The sequence below is a fragment of the Dermacentor silvarum genome, chromosome 8 (assembly GCF_013339745.2).
Source record: "Dermacentor silvarum isolate Dsil-2018 chromosome 8, BIME_Dsil_1.4, whole genome shotgun sequence".
Taxonomy (NCBI): domain Eukaryota; kingdom Metazoa; phylum Arthropoda; class Arachnida; order Ixodida; family Ixodidae; genus Dermacentor; species Dermacentor silvarum.
The window spans coordinates 107091850-107119209 of record NC_051161.1 but is presented as its reverse complement, the minus strand read 5'-3'; the positions used below and the strand labels follow the sequence as shown (position 1 = coordinate 107119209).

Genomic DNA, 27360 nt, shown 5'->3' with positions numbered 1-27360 from the left:
CAGATTTAACTGATTGCGATACATGGTAGCTGAGAAGAGCAATTTGCTGACTGGTTACGACGCATAACACAGAAACCAGTCAGTATCCTGTGGAGACTGAGAGGAAATGCTGCTTTATTTTTACACGTCCAGTTTCATGTTATAGTTCTCAAATATAGCTACCATCATTGCGCCTCCCCCCACGGCTAACACTTTCAATTCCCTCTGAAACACGCTTATTATAAATTCACTGTCTGATTTTGCTTGGTGAAAAAGTCATGAGTTGACATATACGTGCTGTGCATGTGTGAACATGACAGAATAAACGTTGTTCGCAACAGGGCCCACATCTCGTACCTGATTCAAACAACTAAAGTAGTCACTAATTCCCTTCGCGGACTAGCATCGTGTGCCATCGAATCACAAGCTAACTTAGTTCCGCTTCACTTGTTCGCTGGCAGAATCGGCTGTCTGATCTACCGTGTGATTATAATTGATTGAGCCGAAAGCTGCTCTGAAACAAATATGTTTCTCGAAGTAAAAGGAATGTGTCAATGAAGTGTTTATGATTTCATGCAGACAGACAATAGTAAAAATCATCGCCACTCTGTTTGCGGCTTGGCGGGGCGGCAGTAGGGTTTCGGTAGTTGCGGTAGTAGCTCTGCTAAGTCTCACCTGATTATCAGACTCCTTGAGCCCCTTCGGCGGGATCAGACAAGCTTCGCTATTTTTATTTATTAGTTTCTTTGTTATTCTTTAAGAAATTCCATTCGAGAAATTACATGAGGGATGCTAGGACACGTGACTGTACAATTAATTATAGGAACTGTAGTTGTCTACCATAGTCGTTTCTGATCGGCGAATTGGTCGGTTAATAGGGTGATGCGAGAGGCAACATCGTTCCAGCTTTGGTGTCATCTGCAAGCAGTCGTCGCATTCCGTAGGTCACGTATATATATTTTTTTTATTCTGACGACAATCATTAGTACCTACGGGACCTTCGGTTGTGTGTTGGAGCTTCGCGCGCCTGTTAGGAGTCTTTCTGCATTGTAGCGACAAAAACAAAGACTATACGTCGTACTTCTCAGACTATATAAACGAGCGATCAACCACTGCGGTAGCTTGGTGACTAGAGCATTGCACTGCTGAGCTCTAGGCCGCATTTCTACAGGGGCGAAACGCGAAAACGCTCGTGCAATTGGACTTAGGCACAGCTGGTCAAAGTTAATTTGTAGTGCCCCACTATACGGGCATGCGTGATAATGATGTCGTGGCTCTGGCAGGCAAAACCCCCAAATTTTATTTTCAGCAATCGAGCACTCTCGTAAATAATGTAGCTCTGTAAGTGATTACAGCGTACATATTTCCGAAGGCTACGAATGCACTAATTTATTACTCAAGCCTTCCTGCGTGACATGCTGTCTTGTGAGAGAGAGGGAGAAACAAGCTTTATTCAGATACTGGAGATGTTCCCCTATTTTGTGATAGGGCCATTGTTTTTCGCCTTCGACTCTTTTTATCCTGTTGGGGTGCCGTCTCTGCATACAGGGTAGCCAACCAATATGGGTTTTGTAACCGCCTCACCCCTCACTTTCTTCGTTTCCTGCTCTCATTCTCTTGAAAACCTAATTCACTCTTGAAGCACGCGCTTGAGCAGACACCTAATTCAGAAATCACTTGCCTGTAACAGTTGAGCCGACGTTGACAGAGATTCACAACTTAAGCTAATGACCCTTTTTTATTATTATAATTGAATTTTCTCCGCGTGAATGAGCTCGCGACAAGAGTTGACTCATCTGATGTATACGAGTTGAAAGTGTTTAGAAAGATCGTATAGCCATTTAAAGACAATGTTTATATGGCATTGTTTCATTTTCCAGTGATTTACCCACCCTTCTAGCTTAGCGGCTATGGCTTTGGCTGCTAAGCACGAGGTGGGGGGATCAAATCACGGCTGATATAGGGATGAATGACGATGGGAGCCAAATGCAGAAATGCCCGTTTACCGTGCATGATGTGCACGTTAAAAAGCCCCAGATGGTCAAAATAATCTGGAGTCCCCCATTAAAGCGCTCCTCATAATCTGATCGCGATTTCGTCAAGTATAACCCAGAACCTAAATAAAAATCTTCACAGAATTTATCGCAGAGGAATGGTGCGCACCTCGTCCTATGTGTGGCAACTGTTCAGCCTGTATTTCTTGCAAAGTGACAGATGCTGTCATAATAGACATCTCATCTTCGGTCACCCATGACACGGTTCGAAATCTTCTGGAGAAATTCAATTACACTGTGTTGTGATAACCACGAACTTCGGACTTCGTGCCTGCGACAACGCGTGACGCAAAACCGCCTGTAATAACTGTATGCCAATTCATTTTAAGTGACATTTCCGCCCTTTCTGACCTGAGAACTTTCATAGAAACTGTCCGAAGAAGCATTGCTAGTCAATGCTGACGGCACAGAAGCTAACAACCCAACAGTGCTCATCAATTAGTAAAACTTATATTACAGAAGAAATCGCGGCAGTCCGCCGTTATGCAACTTTGTCCGTCAAATATAGAGCTAAAGAGTTCTTCAGAATTCTTCCATACAGGTTTCTTCCTTAGAAAGCTGCAGCGGTGGCGTTTATAACACCTTCGCGGGAAAAGAGCAAGTGCCGCAGGTCGTGCATGCTGTCTTGTTTCCGTGTGACTTCCTGGCGCTTTCTTCGCTACCGTCCGCCTGAAGACACACGCCGTGGACCCAAAACGTGGGCACGTGGGCGGCTAACTTCCCGCGTGAGTTCACCGTTGAAAAGCGTTACAATCACGACTCACGATGGCGCCGTTTAGAGAGATGGAAAAGGAAACGAGCTGAAGGTGCCTTTTCCGGTTTCCAAAGCTTCCGAAAGAAAAGTTAGTTCACTCTCGCATGCGTACCTCGTCCGCTCGCAGAAGCTGAGTTGAGGTTATTTGATGCCCTCTGTAGCCTCATTCGCCCACTTATTTAAGTATATAGCTTTCGCTTCTCCCGTGGTTATTCCGTCTCGTTCAATGGCAGAGTAGCTGTCTTAATTCTTGATTCGTTCTTTGAAGGTACAGGCAAGGAACCACAAAACTAACCTAGTACCTTCAACAACACTTAAGGCTAGGAGCGTAAACTTTACGTTCAAAAGCAAGGAAACACCAAACTTCGCTGAAGCACCATTAGCGCACTAACCTTTAGACATAAGCAAAGGCGGTACTCGGCTTTACATTGCTGAGTACACAACACGGAGAGGTTTAGCAAGTTGCACACAAGAAGAGGCAGTTAAGGAAAGTTATAGGTCGGCATAAAAATGAGAGCAACTAGGAAACCGCGTTTGGCATGCATGAACACTTGCATTGCGCGGGAATTCTGTTCATCGCTTAGCTCCAGAGTAAACAGTTCCCCAAGTGCGTTTGCTACCTTCACCAACACTTATATCTTTCCCATTCTGCACAAGGCGTCCCTCCAGTGACGTCACATTGTTCGTTCGTACTGACATTCGCGGCACGTCGTCACATAGCCAAACAGCCTCCGAGTGAGCTAAATGACACAGATCGGAGAATATCTATAGGCTTTAGCTTTCAAATCGATGACTTCGCCTTCTTTAATGACGGTATTGGCAACTAGCTGCGATGGGTGATGTGAAATGGAATAGAGTTGAAGCAAAATAATCCTTACAATTATAGCACTGTCCCACAGCCGGAAATTATGTAAGGATTCCTTTCCGTGCATTCACTCTATTCCTTCCTAATCACTCACCGCTCATGTCAGGCCTATCCCAGTGAAAATGGCGGCGGTGTGCTGCTTTGATGATCTTAGACCACTGACGAAGAGAAAAAGGAATAGCACTGAAATGGAATCGTCGCAATATATTGACCCATGAAACAAATATTCTAGGCAAGAACAACAGTGACAACAAGGCTCGTGTGACTCTTGAGGCATTGTTTATGGGAAAAAATGTTGAGTGTGTATTAAAGGGGCGTAGATAAGCTTGCTCACATCCGAGAACGAATTCACGGGTGCGGCTCTTTGATTTGCGTGACTTTTATGTCTTAGTTAACAAAATTTATAGGTCGACATAAAAATAACAGCAACATGGAAACCGCATTTGGAATTCTCACAATGCGCAAGGCGTGCCTCCAGCGACGTCACGTTGTTCGTTCGTACTGACACTCGTGGCACGTCGTCACATGGCTAAACCGTCTCCTAGTGAGCTAAATGACACAGATCCGAGAATATGTATAATCTTTAACTTTGGAATCGATGACTTCACCTTCTATAATGACGGTATTGGCAACTCCCTGCGATGGGTGATATTGAGTTATTGCGGAGTGACGCGATCACGTGACGGCTTGCATGCTCTCCAAATTGTACTTGTATTGGCAAGTGCCCCTATTATTGAATGTATTTCAACGTTAATTTTTACCGTTTTAAATTGCCGAAACCGCGATATAATTATGAGGCACACCCGTAGAAGGGGCCCCTAGAATAATTCTGACAACCAGGTGTTTCTAACATGCACCTGAATTTATGTACACGAGCATTTTTGCATTTCGCCACCACGAAAATACGGCCGCCACGGCCGGGATCGAACCCACAACCAGGAGCTTGGGAACGCAAAACCCATAGCCATTAAGCTACCGCAGCGAGTACTACTCTTCTTAAACAATTTATAGTAGAGCTCGTCTTTGCCTGTACGGGTGTTTTCGCATGTCCAGTATTTGGCGCTAATAGAACCTAGCTAGAATGCTAGACGAACTGGCTCAGCAGAAGGTAATACAAAAGTATACCGTCCGAAAAAAAAAGCACTACTTTCAGATTTCACTACTGTCATCCGGAGGCCACTAGTTATCCTCTTGTGTCGTATAACCCCTTTGGCAAAGTAAACGACAGTTGAAGAGATAGCTCGACATAGTTGCGGCGCGTAAGTCGTAGTCAAGTGTCAAAATTATTATCTGAAAACTTGTTTTAAAGCTAACTTGGTATGCGAGTGAGAATTTCGCGTGCAGGCGTCATCAGAAGCACTTCAGTGTCACTCACTCTATAACTTTTCTTCTGCACAGAAGTCATCCAGCGATGTACTATGCACGCGAAGCTTCAAAATTCAGTCTGTTTTTTTAAACGAAATCCACTAAAATTGGGTACTCGGCCACTAGATAAATAGGATAGCATCACCTTCGCCCGACGCCATCTAACGCCCTGTAACCTTGCTTTTTCTCTATCCTTATCCCTTCTTATTCGTTCTCATTCCAACTGCAGTTTTTAATTTGTTGTTCAAATTACGTATGAAGCACACCCACAACGGAAAACTCGGAAAGAACTGGGCTGTTAATATACATAAAAACAAAGAATCTTGAATAATCGATATGTGCACCGTAATAGAAAATCAAAGATAAAGGTGTCGGGGAAGTAATATTTCGGGAAAAAACAAGAACAAATACAATAGACTATAAAAATGAATACTTAGTTTCATTACCAGTATGACATTTCCTGGGCTAGAGATAGTAAAGTGAAAAGTAGCACATCTGCTGCTGGCCGCTGTCGCTGTTTGATGTGTTACGCATAAATAGACTTCCTCTGTTTCTTTCAGTCAACGAGATTTTTTTAATGCGTTACCTTTTTTCCTATATACTACAGTGGGTAGCCTACACTGTTCCGGAAAAGTGTAAACAATCCGCCATGTTGGAAGTGGCCAAACGTTTTGTCGCCGAGGTTTGAAGTCTAAGAGCAAATGGCTGTGACTGATTCGCATGGTCCGGCCGGAGGACTCGGAGAAAGCGGACCAGCACAGAATTAGAGAAGGAGGAGGATGCTCGGGCGAGAGTGCGTTCTGGCCTCTTACGCAACGCGGCTGACCGGGCCTCCTCGGGTATACGAACACGCGCATAACAAAAAGCCGGGGAAGGGGAGGAGGAGGGGAGGGGGAGGGGGGGAGGGGGGGTCAGTGGGGTCGGGTAATTGTTGCCCGAATAAGGCTACCGCTGCGGATGGCTGCTCGAGCAGCGACAAAGAGCCGCGGTCTACGGACAATGTAAGGCTTCGCGAGAAGAAGTCACCTGGCCTCCGTTGCGTAATCGGGATAGACGCCGAGCGCTGGCACTGTGCTCCGCTGAGGTAGTCCGCATTGTGCTAAAGGACACTCGCGATTCGCGCGTACAGCATGTGTTGAAATCTCACTTGACGGACTAGGCCACGTCATCTCATTCGTTGATGTCTGAGCAGGCACGACCATACGTGAATGCACGTGAGCGCACCCGTATGTGTATGCGGATGCGCAGCAGTGTGTGTTTGAGAGTACTTTGCCTGCATTGGTTGCATTCATCCATGGTGATAACCGAGAACGCTGTAGTGTTGCCAGTGTTCGGTGGCGCATCAAGTTTGTTGGCACCTTGCCTGTCAGGCTTTGCTTAATTACTCTTTACTTCACGGAAAACTTATTGTGAACCGGAAGTGGTCCGAGTGAGAGCAAAAGCGCTTAGCAGAGAATGAAGACCTCTACGGATTGAACTCAGGGAACTTCTGTCATCAGAAATTAATGGGATTTTAGTGTGCCCATTACCATTTCCGTATGAAAGATGTCTCCCCAACGTGCGTGATTAATTCTAGAAAGCGAACCTTTCTTCTGAGCACGTTGCATCTGAAATGACTGGAACTGAGACTATTAGTTAATGTAGAACATAAAGAATTAAAAACTGTTGACTACAATTGTACCATTTTAAAACGTATACATTGGTGGCTCGAGATCACTCACTGCTATGTGCGGTGCTTTCTATTTTCCTTGGCACGAGTCCTAAATGACTTCTGGTGCTTTATCGTTGTGGTGCCGTATAGCAGGTGGTAAATCATTTTTACGCACGCCTTCGTAGTGCGTCCGTTAGCGTCCTCTTTAATTGACACCCCCCTAAGCATCACACCTCTTGAAATCCGGCCGTGAGGAAGCCCCTAGCTTCTTGCGCATAACAGTGTTGGACGGAAAAGTGTCTTTCATGTCAGCTCTCTTTTGTGTGCCTGAACATCAGCTGCGTACTAAATTCCGAAATTATAACAATAACTCTCATCTGTCCTGTTTATCTTTACTTTCTCTAACTCTTCACGCCCGGTACTTTAAAATCACAAGCGGCATACACGCATCTGCGTGACACAGCGCAACGGACGAAAATGCGGCCAGTACAGACTCCTACAGAACGTAAACTAGCGTTGCCAACCATCCGGAATTAATTGGAATAGCCCCGACTTTAGACTAAAAGTCCCGAGTCCCAACTTGACCCAGTCGGGACGTCCGAAATGTCCCAATTTTTCGCCTTTTCTTTACTGAAAGCAAGCAGTAAACCACATTTCCTTTTTATAACGCCTGGGGGCTAGCTCAGTTGCACGTTTTTCTCTGTTGTCTTCGGATGCATTGTCATAAACATAAAGACAGTTTCGCTTTTGTAGTAATTATAGTTCTGGCGTAGGCCCTAATCGTTTACAATACTGGTTTTAGTGTCAGGTACAGATCGGCCTTAACCCTGTATATGCTGCTATCCGTGCTAGCTAGGCAGGTGCTGCTACTGTTCTCGATGTCAGTCGTAGCGTTGTAGGACTAACGAACATTTTGCTACTTTGTTGCACGTACATACGGGCGACTCCTCGCAATGACAGGGTCAACCGTCGCTATAGTAGCTACGCTCCCTTCCCTCCCCCTCCCTTCTCCCCCGCCCTTTCCGACTTCGAGCTAAGCACAAGGTCGCGGGATCAAATTCCGGCCACGGCGGCCGCAATTCGATGGGGGCGAAATGCGAAAACAGCCGTGTACTTAGATTTACGTACACGTTACAAACCCCAGGTCCCCAAATCATTCCGGAGTCCCCCACTACGGCGTGCCTTATAATCAGTTCGTGGTTTTTGGCCCGTAAACCCCATAATTTACTTAATCAATTTTTCCCTAATTCGACCACTCGAGCTTTGGTTACCCTGCGTACGACAGATGACAGTTACTGTTATATTATTGTTTGGGGACAAGAGAAGCAATAAAGGGTGCACATATTTTTTATTAAGTGCACCAAACTAAAAGAAATATAAATGCGCCAACGCTCGACTCGGGCGTGTTACTGCAGCGGTCGAGGGTAAGGATTCTCTAGGGCAGGAAAGCCTACGCGGGTCAAATGAAGCGCGAGCTTGCATCGCGGCACAGATGTGCCGAGCGCGGGAGTAGCCGGGGACAAAAGCGTGCTCGAGTGTTCCATCAAGCAACGAATGAACTTCATTGTCGTCTTCCCTTCGAGTCATCCGAGCAGAACACCGCCGCAGTGAAACAGTCACGTGCGCGTCCGTCTTCGATGTGTCGGCCTTAATTAATCAATCCATCAGCGCGGCCCCGTTGACGGCAGCCGCGGGACAGCTGTCGACGCAAAACGTAGCGGAGTGCGCGAAAGAAAACTGGTTCTGCGGGAAGAGGAGGAAGAGGCGAGGCGGTTCACGAGGTCAATGGTATTGCGTCTTCCGCCAATGCGAACTGTTTGCCGTAGTCATCGGCTGTCTCATTAGATTGCCGTTTCAATTATTCATGAAGTGGCATCGTTCTTGCTGTTTTTATTTCTTGCTTCTTTCTCTATCTTTTCTTTACTTACATATCTCAAAATAACTTATTTTGATTCAAATAAAAGGAGGCTTCGACCGGGAGTGTTAAAGGCAGTTTAAAGGGGTTGGAGGGTGAGGAAAGTAGAGGTGGTATTGCAAGGCACGAAGTGCCGTGCCAAGCACTGCGTTTGTCAAGGAACTGGGACAGAAGGTCGTATTCAGTGAAATCGTACCTGACAAGGACCACTTAGTGACCGGAAACTTCTTTCTTGCTATAAATGTTTGCTATAAATAAAAGTTTTATTTTCACGCTATTAATGAGGACAACCTATAAAGAAGCGAAGCGCAAGTGTAGCCCTTTCGAAAATCCAGATGTGCGTCATAACAAATTGATAACCAGGAGTAGGAAGAACCTTTTCTCCACAAACAGAGAGTGCAATGCTCGGGAATATTAAAATATTACCCCCTTATAGCTATCTGTACCCGTAACGTTTGGGCCAAATTTGTGCTATGTTTCAGTAATATATCACATTTCAATTAAAGAAGATTGTTCATACATTCGGAAATTGTGTACCGAGCCGTGTACTATAACATTATCGTTACATAGTATAATATAGGGCACAATAGCGCTAGATAGCATAAAGAAAGCAATACCTTTACTAATCCCCGCTCGATAACAGATTTCCCTTGATGCTGATGTCACGTGTCGTGCCGCGTAGATTAGCTTCACAATTTTGCCTTTTCAACTGAGAAGTGCCAGAAAGAATAACAGAAGAAATGAAAAGAACCTTCACAAATGCTCAAATATTGCGTGAGGCATAGATACATCAAACTTTGGCCCATGCTTCCTCCTATATGTTTTTTCATGCTCATTTTCGTACTTTTCTATGAAGGACAACTAAATCTTTGGAATAGATAGCTTCCACTCGAGGAAGCACCGCATGTATAGACCTCCGCCTTACCGTCTATTTGGCGATCGCTCAAGTGACATTCGCTTACCATTTTGCGAATGCCTCCATACGAATCAATTCATTCTAAGATAACTTCTAAATGTCACTTTCAACAAAAAGTTGGAAGGCGATTCAACGTCAAATTGAAGTCGATGAAAGACTGGGCGAGTTGCGGGTGAAAATGGGGTTCATGAACAGCATTATCTATTTTGAGAGCCGTGCTGGAGCGTCAATATTTCATTGACGCCAGTTAGAGGTTGAATCGCTTCCCATAATGCTTTTATCGTTTATCATCATCGTCGTCGTCGTCATCACCATCACAATCATCATCATTATCGCAATCATCAACATCACCAAAACAATCATCATTATCATAGTCATCACAGCCCGCCCTGGTTACTTAGTGGCTACAAGTTTGCGCTGCTAAGCACGACGACCCGGGATCAAATCCCGGCTGCAGCGGCCGCGTTCATATGGGTGCGAAATGCAGAAACACCCGGGTACCGTGCTTTTGGTGCACATTAAAAGAACCCCTGGGAATCAAACTTAATGCGGATTCCCCCACTACGGCATGTCTGATAATCATGTCGTTGCCTCATTACATAAAACCCCAGAATTTATTTTAATTTTAATAGCCATCCCATACCCAGTAGCCCCAGTTGCACATACTTTGCAGTCAAGCCCAAACCGGTAACCTCGGTAGCATTGGTAACCCAGCGGTAACCCAGTGGGCCCAGTGGCACTTTATGTTTTTTTTCTACTATACTGTACTACGGATCGGGCAACGAGAAAGGCTATAAACAGGTCAGAAATTGTTAAAAAGAGACGTACCAGAGCTCATTCAGAGTTCCTTCGAGCTACAGCAACAGTAAAGTTTAACGGGCAGAACACCCCATGCTATCATATCGGTTCCTATTCGTGGCGACACACGCTTTTCATTCGTACAGTTGTTCTTCCCTCCATACTTGGCCACATGAACAGCGGTGCACATTCCATTTATTGTGAAACTTTTGCTTAAAAGTGAAACGATCCTCGCTCCTAAGCGCACAACTTCTCCAGCGGCTTTTGTCGCGTGATGAAGGTATACGCCCAATACCGACATTCCGGGCCTGTAGAAGACTCCGAATACATGGTCATTTGTCCTGTGTTCAAAAGGTCAGCTTCTTGTATGAAGATGCCAGTTTATAGTAATGGCGTAATCAGGCTTGCCAAGAGCATTCTCCGTACACATGCATGACGCGTAGCGTAATCGCTACGTCACTGTCGCTATCAACAATGCTACCGCATCGTGGCACTACCAAATTGGCACACTCTCGTTCGGTTCAGCCGTTTCAACGCGTGATAGTTCTTAGCGTTCCCGAATTCTGCTTTCTCAAACGCGCCTCTTGTGATGCCGCCGTGAGCACCCGCACAAAACTACTTGTCCATTGCATGAACAGACATGAGACTTGTAACAAAACGAAAATTGGCCTAGCACGTGCTATCAACCACCTAAGCAAACACGCACCACCGCGGAAACCGACAGAGCTAGTTGACTAATCTTGTTTCTAGTCATCCAACAGTATTTGAAATTTACTCAATGTGTCCAGTACAGCGTCGGTTGACGAACACAAAGAATCTGAATTTCTATGCGTTGACAGCACTGGGCCGCCTTTTTCTTTTTCTTTTTCTGTTTTTTTTTTTTTTTTTTACTCTCACTCAGTCTTTCTCGCCTGTGTCATCGGCGTGAAAATGACGCAGAAGAAAAAAAAGACAGCGGTCAAGCGGTAATTAGAGTGAGAAAAAAGCGCAGGATCAGAAGGTGGACGGGCGAAAGCGTGGCGTGCCGAGGGGGCGACCAACGAACCGATTTTCACCGGGTCACGCGGGACACGACAGCTGACGCGTCGGTCCCGGGGCGAGAAGAGAGGCTCTCGGAAGTGTCCGGCAACGCTTAGCGCTCTACCCTCCGCCTCGGCGAACGAGACACGGAGGGGTGAAGCCGGGAAGAGGGGGCGGCCCGTGGGAGAGGCGGTCGTCCTATAAAGACCTCGGCGCGGACCAGTTCTTACTGGCAGCAGTGCTTTCTCATCTCTTCGTCCGTCCCGAGCCGAGACAGGAGACGCGCCGGTGATTCCGCGGCGCCGCTCACACAGCGCGCGCAGTTCATCCCGCCGAGAGAAAATGATGCGGCTCTCGCGAGCAGTTGCCGACGCATGGATCCTCCTTCTCGTCTTCGGTGAGCGACGATGGTGTTACCCCAACTCCTGGATTACCGCTTGTGAACCATGCTGTGCTGCGCGGTGTTCGACGTGATGAGCGACGAGACGCGAGGTTCTTTTTTTTTTATACTCCGTGTATGGCACAGAGTAGCTACCCGAAAGAGCAGAGGTATTCACTGTGACAGCTTCGTACGGGATTTAACCTTTCTTTTACTACAACTGTGAGCTTCGCCGTAACACAAGCTAGCGAATATTACGAAGTCTAACGAGAAATTTAAGTATGATCCGAGGCCTGCTTGATACGGGACCTTTAATGCAGTAGCGTTATAGGCGGACTGCACCCAGTTTGTAGATACCGTAGTTTGTATTCGTCGAAAAATTGTGGGCCGATCCCGAAAGCAGTGCAGTCTAACACAGCGTCTCAAAGCTCTAGCCATCATGAAGAAAGATTGGGAGAAACAGCCACGCCATGCATTTGACAGCCTGCATTTTCGTACCTCAGAAGCATGCGTGCGATCGTGGCCTAATGATTAGATAGGCCATTGAGCTGCTCTGCCGGAAGATAGGAGGTTCGATCTAACGATCTGTCATGCATTTTCTTATAGCATTATATGTGGACATCATCCACTTTAGAGGTATCTAGCGGAAAAATCGACGTATGTTAAGCGTACGCAGGGGCGTCAGAGTCTGCGCGAAATCGCGTTCGTAAGAGGTACGAGGTATAACAACGTCACTCTGATGAAAGAGGGCATTCAAGGTCCCCCTTGATCAAAGCGCGCGAAGCTGTCGAAAAGCCATAATCATGACAATGTTGGTATGCTATCGCATGCTTAGACAGCTTGCGGTGCTAAATTCTGGCACAGTTCTTTTTCTATCTGTAGCTTACAACTGATGTGTGCATACGTCGTTACTTCGTATTTCTCGTAAGACGTATTATTCACTAATTCTTGATTTATTCATTCAGTATTGCTACAGCAGAATATCAAACTATTATTCCTATTTGTCTCAATCAAGACACTGGATAACTACGAGGGATGACCACAGCAGCGCTGCTTAGCTTTAGGGACAACCATTTCGTTTTGGATGTCCCGTTGTGCATGATGTTGTATTTTTTGATGTTCACTGCCTGCTTCTGAGGGGTCGCGATTGTTCTCACATTTATTTAAAATATATCTTACCATCAGCATGATATAGCTAGTGCACTTGTTGCGCTAATGAGAGGTTGAAGCAATCAGGGTCACTCGCGTTATTCTATTTAGTTTATTATTTAAAGCGTGAAAATGCGACGACATTAGTTCAGCTCTCTGCTTTATCAACATCGTTACATAACATCGCTGTTTAATTTTTCTTTTAGCTGACGACTCAAGTATTGTGTTGAGTTGATGGCAGGTGCATATTCGTCGGCTTGTCGAGCATCACTCTGGTCACTTGTCATTCAAGCAAGCTTTTCTAGCCTTAATTTTTTTAACTTCTTCAGTATATATTCCGACTGCTGCATATATAGCATGAATTTCATTATGCCGCAAAACTATACACGAGGTCAAAACACCCCAAATGAAAACTCCGAGTAGCTCGTAGTAATGTACACTCTACAATTACCTTGTAAGTCTTTTCATAAAGCTCCAATTATGTGATCACGTGATACGGTTTTCGTTACTCACTATGGTGGAGTGCCGCAAATGTGTGTCTTCTACGGTGCCCTTGCCACAAGGCACATTTACACACAAAAAAAAGTAGCAGAACAATAATCCGCAGCCCTCTATCAAACAGGATAATTGCATTTATGTGAATGCGGCGGATGTGTGATACTGGGCAATTTATAAGCGCTTCTCTTAAGTCCTGATTAAAACTAGGCAGATAATTTATCATTTCATAATCTAAGAAAGCCATTTGTTTTTGCTTGATGAATTTCTTCTCTTCAAATCATGACGCAATCATGACTCTTGCGCCAGAGCAGGTGTCCCACTTTAATTATCACGTAAAAAAATTCTTCTCAGGTTAACCAAGAAAATCTGAAGGCCTCTGTCCTGGAATGCAGCAAAGCTCACTTTCTTTGTCTTTCAAGCTAAGTTGATACAGGTGAAGGTACACGCTGCCTATTGATTTAGACTGCATCATTAGTGATCATTATTTAACTACTCTTTATGCGCTGTTTTCCGGAACAAGGGTGACTTCTACGCTTGATTAGCACTTGCAAGATTGCTATGCTTACATGCAGTTTCATGAGAAAACATATACAAGCTGCATTTGGTCTACAGCCCCGATAGTTATTCCTGTGGTTCAGACTTTTTAGCGCAACAACAGTTCTTCCGACACGTGATACAGAAACTCGACAAGCTCTACGGGAACTGAAAACGCTCAGAAAAGTTGCATATCAGTCATTCATTTATAATAACACGCTTGTGAATCGTAGACTGCAGACGTGTGACCACAATGCGCGCTTTTGGTATAGGGTTGGAAATAGTGCCAGAATTTCCTTCCGGTAGCTGACACGCTTCTTCTACATTATTTCCAGGCGTGTCCACCATCTCCGCAGGCCAAAGAAAGGTAAGCGTTGTTGCTGCTCAGGGCATTAACAGACTCGTCTACGTCATTGGAATTTTTCTAAATCCCGCCAGGTGCAATTTAACACTCAAGACGAGATTCATTCTGCGCGCCTTACACGAACATTTAAACGGCCATGCAATTAACAGCTAGCACCTCCATACGCGTAGCGTTGACAGTTCTTCGTTGAGCACTATTCTTACAACAGCATTTGCGCGAAAATTCAATTGTCATGAACTCTGCGCCATTCTTTCTTTTGTTTTTAATTGCATTTTTTCATAGAACCGCTACGTTATCTCAGTGCATGTGTCGTTGCGCTACAGAGCAAGAGGTTGCGGGTGCAATCCTTTCTGCCACATTCCTATAATGGCGGTAGGACGCCAGGTGGTAAAAGTTAAACCGGTGCTCACGAATCCAGCGTCCCTTTTAATCAACTATGCAGTTACGGAATGAAACCCCACATTTTTTTGTTATTTGTCTAGGCATACGGTAATTCAGTGCAATCTCTTCTTTATGAATTTATAAGTACACAAATGCATGGTGATTGTTTCTGCCATATCTTCCCTTCAAATTTCCTGTTTGTGCAGTATTTTAGGTTGCTGGAACATTTGAGACTTCCATCTGGCCGGTCCCTAATTACAGCCGCTCATGTTGAAGGATGTTTTCATGCAGGGAAAAACGTCCCTTCCTACCATCCGGCCGATCGGCACAGCACCAGCCATATCTGAAATACCTATCACTGAATTCCGCTGCAGCAATCAAGAGTTCCCCGGATACTTTGCCGACGTAGAGACGGACTGCCAGGTAAGACTATCTGTCAAATTTTGAGCATAATTTCATACACTTGGATATTAAAGGATACAGAATACATATGGTCATTCGTGCACCCTCAGATTCTAATAAATAATTAATAAATTCTGAATTCGAAGACATTTTAATATCAACGCCCACACCATGACCTGCACAGTTTTATTCATACCTATGAAAGGTTACATAAACTTCTGAAGTTTTCGAGCAAACCTCCTAACCAGAAGTAAAGGAAACAAAGCACTCTTGTCACACGAAGTTCGGGAGTGGTGTTCGTCAGCTTAACTGTCCTGCAACATGCGAACACCCACTCTGGATAACTTCGTGAACGATGCCGGTAACTACATTGCTAAACCATGTCCTATTTCTATTGAACTTGTACAGCAAAAAAAAAGAGAGAAGAATGGCGAGTACCATTCTGAAGATATCATATCTGCAAGCGTTGCAGTCTTGCAAAAGGAACACGGATTCATTAGCGAGTGCAGCTCTTGTAGAATCAGTTTTGTCTGTGTGAAAGGTGTTCAAAGAGCTTATGTCTCGGTGAAGCTATCGTTAGGTCGCGCCAAATAGCTCCAGTGGAATCTCCAAACGTGTAACTCCAGAGGTGATGTGTTATTGCGCTCTGGAAATTCATGAGGCTTATAGCTTCACAATGGCTGTAGAAACCCTACAACGCGAATCTACTACAGATATTAACAAGCGTTCTCTGGCTTTGCAGCTTTTGACAGCCTTAGCTTTTCGGAGCTCATCATACAAGCCATGTCAGGGGCGATCAACACCAGTCGACCCTCCTTGCTCTGTGTCAAAATTCTCAAGAGTATGTACTGATTGACTTGCTGACATAAGTTTTATGTTGTCATTATCACTTTCAGGTGTACCACAACTGCCTAGCGGATGGCCGTAACTCGAGCTTTCTCTGCGTCAACGGCACAATATTCAACCAGCGAAACTTCGTGTGCGACTGGTGGTACAAGTTTGACTGCCGCAAGGCACCCAGCTTTTACCACCTAAACTTGGTCCGGAACAAGAAGAACGGCTCCAAAGCTGCGTCTACCGAAGGAGCCCTTCCTGTAGCCCCGAAAGCCTTGCCGCCGCCACCACCCCCGCCTCGGCAGCAGCCCAGCAGCAAGCGCTACCTAGAAAAAGAAACACGACCGAAGCCGTCCTCTTCCTTGACTTCACGTTACAGCAAGTCTTCCCCGAGGCCGCCACCACCGAAGACGCCTTCGAAGACATCAGCCAGAGCGTCTCCCAAAACCCACGAGCCTCTGATACTGCTTCCGTTGCTCAGCATCGGTGCGTCATCCGACAGCAGGAAGACAAAACAGACAACCACACCTGCGACGACGCGAGAACGTTCGTCGCGAGGCAGAAGCCGAGTCTTCGCCAAAATAAGGGACGACCAGGAGCCGGAACCTCGACCATCAAAAAGCAAGGCTCGGGCCAAAGCCGAGAAGGTGGAGATTCCAGAACACGTGATGCCTACGTTTAGTGGGGACACTGACAACCATAAAAATGGCGGAGGATTCCAGGAGTGGACCAGCATCGGCGCTGTCTCAGGAAGGCCATCGGTCACTAGGGTGCAGTTCCACACGTTTTCGGCGAATCCGCCCCGATTCGACCCACCGCTACCGGAGCAGGAGCCAGTTATCGATCCATCGAGCTGGCTTGACGATGACTTCAATCGGCAACCAGGTGCCGGCAGGGAAGAGTTCCGAGGAGAGGTTGAAGACGCCAGATCTCAAGAGGAGATAGCGCCCGAGGGTGGTCCGTCTACCCCGCAGCCTGAGCTAAGGCGCAGCAAGTCAGAGCCACCTACGGACGATGTGGTGCGCCTGGCGAAGGCGTTGCCAGAGCCACGCACAAAAAGTTCGCGTAGTAGTTGGAGCGGAAAGAAGGAAGCTTTTCCTGGGCTGCATGACAAGAGGCGGCTTTTCTACAGGTTTCAACCCAGCGAGCCATTCGGCGGCTTCGGTGCTCTGTCATTTTTCGGCCGAACGCGAGGACCGATGAAGGACCTCTCAAAGTTGCCTCGCCTCGTGTCTGTCAAGCTAAACAAGGTGGAGAAGAAAGATGAGGAGCATGCTTACAAGCCACTGCTGTTGGCGGTCAAATTAGACCAGTCGTCCGAGGTGGACTCCAGACCGGATAAAGGAGCGCCGCCAGGCCTATGCTTCTGTCCCTGCCACTAGTGCCTTTTTCACTGTGCTGCCAACGAAACGCCACCTAGCCCCGACTCGGGGGGCACTCGCTCCACGCGGAAAGTGCACATGGTCACAATGTGTTTGAATGAAATTAGAACCGAGGCTTGACTGCTTATGGAAGACTTCAGATAAGATTGATAACCACGAATCGAAAGGCACTCGGAATACTACTGCAGAGCGCAATGTATAACGGTGTTGCTTTTAGTGCCTGCTAGGACCGTGACTTTATGGACAAGCTCACGCGGCTGCGTAGGTCTGTTCCTGTGCTTGGTCGTATTGGTCTTTTATGCTTTTCGTTCCCGAGAACGTTGTGTCAACAGTTTGTTCGACAGGTCTAGTTGTGTGGATACGTAATAGAAAGCCAAACTAGGCTGGAATCCTTGCCTGAACTGCGCTTGAACTTAAATGCTGTGGTGCAAATTACTCCGGAAGTCAATGTACTGTGCCTGGAATATTGCAACTCTGATTATTTAAATTGTTTTGAAGACCTACTAAAATTGGTCACAGTACTTCCGTGGCAGGCATCTGAAACAAAACACGAAGCAGCGTGCAAAAAATACTGCACGTCTAATATCAATTGCCGTAATCTTGGTTACAGCAAACATGGTAATTTGTAGAATAACTTAATTTGTAGAATAACTTAGTTGTAGTGAGTTACCGAAAACGAGTGGAAGCCGATTGTAATTTTATCTTGCCCCTCAAGTGAAGTTTCTTTGGAAAATCGCCAACGATAAATGTGAAATTATGCCACGTGCGAAGAACGCATCCACTGCCGCGCACATCAATTACAAGAAAATGTTGTCAATCTAAGTTCATACAACTGATTGTGGTCCGTTAACTGCAAACTTATTTCCCACTTGTAGACACACGTCAACATAACAGTACAAATTTAAACTCGAAGAAGCTTTAGCGTTCAAAGCTCAGATATTTTATATTATTCTCAGACCACCGAAATTCTGCTGCTTGAACAACTACTATACGGCGCAAAAGAACAAGTGAGCCACTTAAGTGTAGGACTCTCCCAATCATAGCACAGTGTGGAATGTTGAAATAGCGCTGTAAGTCCGCAACTAGCTTATAGCACTCAGTGCGCCGCAGTGGATGCGTTCTCGCGAACGGTGCAGCCGCACTAGCGGTGGACGCCTACACTACATTGGCGTCTTCATCGCATCGGCGCGCCCCAATGCACATGTATATAAGAAATAAACAGATTTCCACTGTTTAAAATGTGCTTCGTTCTGTCATTTTAGTGACTACATTCTATCGTCTAAACCGAATGGATGTCAATAAAAAGCGAAGGCGCTCCATTAACGCACCTTGGTTGAAACATATGTAAATCGATTAGAATGGCATAAGATGACAATTGGAATGGCCCGAATTGGGGGGGGGGGGGGGGCTTAGGCCAACCACTCATCATTTGTTTAAGGAAAGAGCGGCCAACGAAAAGGCCGAAAGATGACCGTGAAGAAAATGATAAATATGCTTACAGCAACGAACATACATCGAATAAGATCTTAGATTCGCACGGTGCGTTCACTCTTTCAACGGTACCATTGAGAGAACAACGTTTGCACGTTGCGCCGAACGATGTATATGGCACAAGCCCATCAACACCACTTTTATTTCTTGTTCTTAAAAATTGTGAAAATAGTAAAGCTCAATGAGACGTTCAACTGAAAACATCTCCACTCATACTAAACATTCAATCAACCGATTCAGCGCATTTTGGTTAATTCCCTGGACAAACAGTGACGACATAGCCACGGCTATGTTCGAAATGCTCAACACTACACAATGAGCACACCCTTATTCTCAGTCTCAAACATTTTGTTCCTTCAAGTGGAAAATATGCCATTGCAAACAAGTGCATGCAACTACGAAGAAACCAAAGACAGTGTGCGATTGTCCAGTCGAGGAGCAATGGCGCCTTCCGGCATACCTAGAATAGCTTGAAAACAAAGAGCGTGAACGAGGCAAAATAGATGCAAGCAACTCTGCAGTGCGATCTCTCCATTGTCTCGAGAGCCGCCTCCTTTTTTGTTCGCCGGACCCGACTGCACAAAGACTGAGGCGAGCGGAATTCCAAGAAGGCTGACGAAGAACTGGTATACAGGGGCAGCCATGGCAATTCACAGGGAGTAACTATACAAAAAAAAAACATTTAATGGTTCTTAGGTTAACCCACACTCGAATACTGAGAGCGCAAAGCATATGACGTGCGCCATCAGAGAAAAATAACGGATATTGCTTTATCTTTGCGACGGTTTCACAACATAGAACGCTATGACAATAGTTACTGGATTTAAGCCACCACTTCACGTTTTCAAAGCAGACACAGAGTCTGCTTTCTTATCAATGTAATTGCTAGGAGAACACTAATGCCACGTCCAGCTTGCCTCGTCTAGTACTTTATCCGACCTATTGACATTCGTCGGTTAAACCTCTGCACCATGCAAAACCTTTATTGATTCAGTTTGATATTGATAGCTGACGAAGAGGTGCATTTGCAATTACATGCGCTGCTCGGCTACTCTCAGCTGCCTATGTTTTCTTTCGGTGATGTTTCAGTGGTGTTACATCAAGCCTATTGACTTATTCTGGTGCTCGGACTTTATGTTCAACAGTGCATCTCATTTCATTATTCAGCTCAATCAATCTCGAAGCTGGGAGAGTACAGATGTCACAAGCTATCGGCAGGCTGTTTTTTTTAATTTATAGCTCCTGTCCTGTTGCTATGCAATCCAAATGTCACGGACCATAAGGGTTACGTTTCGCTTGTACTCTTTAGAAGAGCTTCGAGACTTCCCTTCACTAAAATACCTTGGCATAATGGTACGACCTAGGCCAATTAGTGCCACTGTCGTCGTACAGTGGCACTGACATGGACGAACACAAGCATTTACGACGCCCTATTACATACGCGACTTTTTTGCGTGTCGCTGAACACAAGAACTACTATAGGGTCTATGCTCTGCTATAAATGAGAACGCCCCCTAACAGGCGCAAGCCTATCACTGACTTCTAACTACTTTGAGCAGCGCTGCCTCCTCACCAACTACGAAAAGAATCGCCCAAGTCTTTCAACTACTTGATCCACTACCTGCTCCCATAGGCACTTCGACACTTTTTTGCTGTCACTCAGCATTACCTCCCGCCAAAGATATAATTCATGACAGCGACAGTTTCTATACAACATAAAGCTGCGGCCATTGTAAAGTGAAGTGCACCATTAAGGCTACTTTCGGTCTGTAATTCATACGCTACACTCTTTACAGGTGCAAGAACGTGCGTTATAGGCCGATTAGCGTGCACCATTAAAGAACCTTAAGCGTGTAAATCGGTTTCCACTGAACAGTAAGTAAAGTAACACAATAGTACGCTTTATGGGCTCCGCATTTGTAAATAATGTTGCGTAGTTCAAGTTTTTTGGACGAGCCTTAGCTCGCCAACTCGATCCTGGTTAATTTTCCTTTGGACGATCTCAGCCCGTCAACAGCAATATTCTCGTTTCCAAAAGCTTTGTACAAACTCGGCTCGTCCACTTTTTCTTCTACTACATAAGGCTGTTCCACATGGCGTGATTGGGGCGAAAAAAATCGTTCTGCCGCACACGTCGCACAGCGATTTTCGCTGACAGCTTTCACATGCGTCTGCGACAGCGCGATTTCCGTCGCAGCGACGCCGAAGGTCGCCCCCTGCTCACGAAGCATTCAAGCCTGTATCGCTAAATAAAAACAACGTGGAAACTAGTCAAATATTAAAACTTCCTTATCACTGTATGAAAATAGAATGAGTACACCATTTTTTAACGCTTAAAAGCGTTGAGACTTTACGATCGCTTAGTCTGCAGCCGCGGCGAGTCAAACGCTGCACAAACCGCAAGTATGAGCGTGCGCCTAGTGCGGCATCGGTGGGGTGGTTTCGTTTAATACATCCTAGTTTCATTGTTGCGGTAATATATCGAAGCCACAACTCTTCTCCTGGAGGAGTGTTTGCTTCTGCAGAAGAAGGGGCTACCATTTCAGTGTGCACCTGGCAAAATTTGTAGCGATCGATAAAGAGGTTCGCGACGGTGACGATCAAGTTGGTACGAGCCGTATGTTGAAGGCGGCGTCTCCTCCTGGCGTGGATAACGTGCAGCGTCTCCTCTTAAACGAATTGCGTGAGCTGGAGAAAACAAAAAAATGTCACAGTTTCGCCCTAAGGGCGAAGCAATGGATGCGATAGCAACACAGCAATGTCATACGAAGTAAGGTGAGCGGCTTTGGTAGCAATATGAATTGTAGTAAACATGAGCTGATTAAGTAAGCAGGTGTGCTGCGGCGTAAGTAGACCGACATGAAGAGAGACTCGATGACCACGAGAAGGCGCGTGTGAAACGGTGGTGTTGATGAGAAGCGCTTCCCGTGGGCAGCGCTTGCGAAGGGACACACCTGTAGCGCTGCACTGCCGATCCGGGCCGCATTGCATGTGTAGCGTGCGATCCCGGCCACGGCGGCCGCATTTCGATGGGGGCGAAATGCGAAAAAAACCCGTGTACTTAGATTTAGGTGCACGTTAAAGAACCCCAGGTGGTCCAAATTTCCAGAGTCCCCCACTACGGCGTGCCTCATAATCAGAACTGGTTTTGCCACGTAAAACCCTATAATTTAATTTTAGTGTGTAGCGTGCGTTGGAAAATGCGGCCCGACTATTACTAACAGTATGAACAAGCGTGGTGTGAGCGCGCACAAACAAACACGAATAGATCACACTGAATGACTGCAGACAACGACTGTCAAAACGCTGGCAGCAAGCATACGCCGCAGCGGGCGAAGGTACGTGCGGTCTATCGCTTCAACGGAAACTGAGCGGCGAATGCACGGCGCACAAAGGTCAGAGCCGTGTGGAGATAAGAGACGGTGCGGGCGAGCGACGAGCGCGGTTGATGGCAGAGTAAAAGTGCGCCCCCGCTCCCCCCGCTCCCTCCGGCGCTGGCTTCCCGCTTCCTTGCTTGCGCGTGGGAGGTTGAGTGCGTTCGCTCTCCGTGATAGCACCCGTCCCCGCACGCTTCCGCTCGGGCATGCGGCGCGCGGTGCAGATTTTATCTATAGGGAACCTCACGGCGACGGCGACGCCGACGGCAGAAATCCGGTTGAAGTGTCCATATAATTGCTATCGCAATAAAATTCTTCATGTGGTGGGTACGCCCTGTTAAAACTTAATTGAAACTGGCGCGCGGCATTGCTCCACTGATCTTCCAACACGCGGTAGAACAGGAAAGCGCCTATTTCGAAGACGCTTGCTGTTACGTCACACGTTGCCCTGCACACATCGCGCCGATCGCTGCGACTCAGCGACTGCTCGAACTCGTTGGAATCCCGTCGCGGAGAGTCCGTGACGTCGCTGCGGTCGCTGAGCTCGATGTGTCGATGAGCGAAAATCGCGCCATGTGAAACAGCCTATAGACGGCGGCAGTACTAGCTGTTGAAATGCGCGGTTATTTCGCTGCTTTTTTTTGTGCTACATAGATATGAGCACTTTTTCAGCGTGTCGGAGACCACGCTGATTCAGTCTTCGTGTTCTAACCCACTGATGGCAGCCATTTCGTCGGAGCTTGAAGGACGAGTTTATTGCAGTCTGTTTTCTACTACATACATGACAGCACTTTGTCAGTGCTCAAAGACCGTGTTTCTGAGGGATATTTTGAATTTAATTTCATGCACTTGGATATTAAGGGATACAGAATACATACAGCCTGAGCCGCTAGATATTTGCCCTGTACATCAGACGATGCTGGTCTTCAGAGATCGGGCTTGTCACCTGGGCCCACAGCAGAAGGCGCAGTTGTAGCTTGTACTTGAGCGCTTTTAGTGCCTTTTTACAGATTTATAACAATTGCATCTGCCACCGACAGCTCGAACGTGAGTCGCGAGCGCGAAGGAAAACCACTGCTTGACTCTGGCTGTGAAAGTGTGAGTGAAAGCGATGCACTCGACTTTTGTTCTTCGTGCGAAGAGGATAATGATAGTCTTCTCATCGCTTCTTCTATCGTAAATGATGATTCGGAAAGCGAAGATGACATTGGCTTGGCCCGAAATTGGGGAAGTGTTCTCACTCGTAAAACATGAAGCAAATTAGTCGAAAATGTTTTAGAAGGGTTTACGATGGAGTGAGCTTTGACCAATCATCATCAGCAGCGTATATTTATGTCCACTGCAGGACATAAATCACAAGCCATTAAAAAACAAAATAATATGACTTTCGGTAGAAATCAATAAAGCACTTAAAGGGTTAACCCCGATTGACTACTCTGTATAATAATATTGTTTTTCTATTGTGTATGTAACAGATATACTCACAGAAAAAAATTCTGGACGTATAGCAGTGAGATAAACACAGATGCCAAATCCGGCTACATTTTCTACGATGTTTGAGGAAGCACAAACCCCCCGCCATTCTGACGTAGAAACCAACTCATCTTCGATAAGCAACAGCAACAACTCAGAAGATGACAACAAACTTTTATTTATTTGTTTACCGTCAATACCCACTATGGAGGTTAGAGCTGTAGCATCATTGCACGTGAGATTCTTACGGCCGCTTGACTTCCTTGCTCAAAATTTTTCGAGAATTATTTTCCACACCTAGCATTTGGGATTATTGTTCCTAATTTACATATTTTATTTTTGAAGTTGTTAGTTTCGTCTCAGGCAAAGGGCAGTTTGCAGTGCCCTCAGCTAATTCACTGATGCATCTAGTAGGCTATGTTATTAGGGGTGTCATTTCTGCAGCAATGGTACTTTTTTTCTCGAATGTTCTTTTAATTATTCTCTTCAGTCTAGTTGTAGTTGGTTAGCAAACTTTTCAAGTTGTTTGCACTCCGAACTTATTTCTCGGTGTGTGGCGACCCTTCCTCGTGGGTATGTGCCTTAACCCCTCCACATCGACATCAACGTTACGAGCGAAGTTAAAGAAGTGTCGGCCAGCTTGCCGCTTCACCTGAGCATAGTTCAGTCTAATCGAACGGAAATGATGCCCCAGCGGGTAGGCAACAAGAAACCGTCATTCGGCGCGCTGACGTACGTCATGCCCGGCCATCGCTACCAGCGACAGACGCCGCGTCAAGGATGGAATGAGACCAACGAACAATGGCTTGAGCTAGAACCGAGGCACCAACTTGACGGTCAGCGGTCCTTCCTGGTCACTCTACCGGAAGTGACGCAACGGCAGCAGCGGCGGCAGCAGCCCATCGTCGACCGGAGGTCCACCGAGACTCACGATGTGTTACGACCTGCTCGACATCAGGCTGTCGCCGGCGTCATTGCCTCGTCCCGTCCGGCTAGACGTGCGAGACCACCGCTGCAGAGCATGATGTCGAGCTCGGACGATTTCTACGGGTGCATTGACAGCTCGTCCTCCTACTGGGAGAGCCAGTCCTCGAGCGAGGATGCCACGGTGATAAGGATGACCGGCTCGATCGTGGGGGCCCCTACGTACATGTACGGGAAGTACACTGCATAAATTTTCGCGTAGCACGCGTTTGAAATGAGGTGTCCGTAATCAGACAAAAAAAAACGTGAAAGAAACAAACGAGCCCACTGTATTTCGGACCAGCTTAAGTGCCTGCGGTTTGACTACCCAAGGCGTCATACTAAACGCCTGAAAAACTGGAGAAAAATTGAAACGTGATAGTTTAAAATTTATTTCTTGGGTTTTACATGAACCACAATACGAGTAGGAGGTACCCTATAGTGGGGGACTCCGGATTAACTTCCACAGCCTGGAGTTCTTTAAAGTGCACCTAAATTGAAGCACACGAGTGTTTTTTTTTTGCATTTCGCCCCCATTGAAAGGCGGTGGTCCTGGCCAGGATCGAACGTGCGAGCTCTAGCTCTGCAGTGCACTGCCATAGCCACTGGATTACAGCAGCGGGTGCACAAGTTATAACAGTAGTACTAAGATAGCATGACTAACGTGCTGTTTGCTTCTTCTGTTATCCAGAGCTCGCTAGACTTTATATTCAGCTTCACTAAAAGTCTTAAATTTTCTGCAGAAATTCCTATCGAGAGAACTCGGTGGCCTCAAGGCAATATTAGCTTTTATTTAGGATCTCGTACCTCATTTGTGCTTTTATAACGCGAATAGTCAAACAGCCGAAAATCGAAATTTCTTAGTGAATGATGTTCGCCTTTATTTCGTTCTTAAGAGCCGTTGGTGGCGTACCGGCCATTGTTTTATCAAATACAATTTGATTTCTCGATTGGCCAGCACATGTTTGCAAAAACCACACTGGCATATGTGGATCGCGTTCACAAGCTTAACACGTTGACACAGTCGCACCCGGACAGGACGCACCATGCGATGACTATTCTGGTATGATGCCGCACGCTGGTGACTGGCGGCAAGCTTTGCTCGCTACATATCTGTGCAGAACTTTGTTAGTACCCTATCCGTAAATAAAGGCTACATACTCTTTTGCTACAATTTTGCTTCCCTTGCATGCCACGTGAAGCTTACATGAATGCCACACTGTCATGCAAAGACTGTGGGATCACAGCGTAGAGTTGAATACCTTTGTCCGTCCCAAAGCCTACTGCGTCAGCTTGAAACAGTCGCTCTATTTGAGGTAAATGAGCCGATGGAATGGCAGCCAGGAAGCTTCGATGGGGAAATTGAAGTTTAATTTCAATGAAAATCTCTTTTCTGTAAATTTTATTATTTCTGGTACGTTTGATATGTATCGAAAAAGTCGTAAGAAATCGCACCTACCGCGGGTTTCCTATCAATGAACTCGCGCGATGCAGTAAATTCTACGCATAACAAGTGCGCTAGCCTAAATTCAAGATAAAAAGCTGGGTTGCATCCTTCCACGGTAGTGATTAATTCTAATTATGACTGGTTTTCACTGGTTAAGTGACGTTTACGTTACGGATTTACGCTCTGCAGTTCTGCTTGCTGTATGATTAATTATTTGTTGTTTAGAATGACTTTACACTTGTTCTGCATAACAGAATTTTATTTTATTTTTCTGGGAAATTTGCTGTGCTGCGTTGCTTTGCCAAAGTGACGTTTTCTGCCACCCTGTATCCAAAAAATGCCTAACTGGCCCTTACCCCAAACTGTAATGTATTTGGCATTGTGGGTACCGCAATAATAATAATGATAATAACAAATTAATGCTCCTTATTGAGTATTATTCTGCATAAAAACATACAGGTAAATTTGCTACCACACTTAAGCACACAGTTATTGTGGACGAGCAGGCATATCTATCGTAAACGACTACATCGTAATCGAAAGGGTATAGGATGCGCAACATCACAAAGGATAAATGAAGAAAAAGAAAACAAACTGGCGCCACTTGAGAAAGTACACAGGAGAAACATGTGAAGTGCAACTTGAAATTAGTACAAATGTCGCTATCCAGGTAAACACAAGTTTAGGAGAAGTAAAAAAAAAATAAAGCTGCTCAATCGAAAACCACAGCAACGACGTCGTCGACCACTCCTCGCTGTGCACGGCACCAGCCCTGTGGACGGAATCTGCGTCGTCCTACTCCATGGAGGACCCCAGCAGTTTCGCGGGGCAACGGGAGGACACCACCGGCAGCTACGGCGCCGACGCCAGCACCGAGGACTCCGGCGCTCCGGCGCGCTCTACCTGGCAGTCATGCCTGCCCGTGGTCGGACTGATGGTGCTCACGTCCCTGCTGCTGGGCACGGCCGTCACCACCGTGCTCCGGATGAAAGACATGCTACCACTCCCGGCGGAGGCGACGCAGGCGATCCCGCAGACCACGCTTGACGGCGGGCTCAGCGAGGTCGAGAGGATGATGGCGCCCCGGAAGCTGTTGCTGCAGCCCACGCTCAGGGTAGTACATCCGAGGTTAGTGCTTTCGAAACGGTGTCACTTCTTCTGGAGCTGGGACCATTGTTAGAATTGTAAAAGGCGTCGTAGCCCAGCTTCCTTTACCCCAGATGTGAGATAGAAAACCGAACGCCGTCAGGCATTCCGTTTTCTACCTTCCCCTTTTCTTCCCCTTGATTTTTCTCTCTCTCGACTTCTCTGTCGTTTCACTGTGGGCATCAAGGATGATCTCGTTTCATGTGTAAAGAAATAAAAACGC

At 46.2% G+C, this 27360-nt stretch overlaps 1 protein-coding gene across 1 annotated transcript; it reads left to right on the top strand.

The window, feature by feature from the left end:
- Window positions 1-14889: 14889 nt before the first annotated feature.
- Window positions 14890-17872, top strand: LOC119462337 (uncharacterized). Its single transcript, XM_037723680.2, has 2 exons — window positions 14890-15045; window positions 15921-17872. Exons 1-2 carry the CDS (start codon window positions 14890-14892, stop codon window positions 17238-17240), a joined length of 1476 nt encoding a protein of 491 aa, XP_037579608.2. The 3' UTR covers window positions 17241-17872.
- The last annotated feature ends 9488 nt before the right edge of the window (window positions 17873-27360 follow it).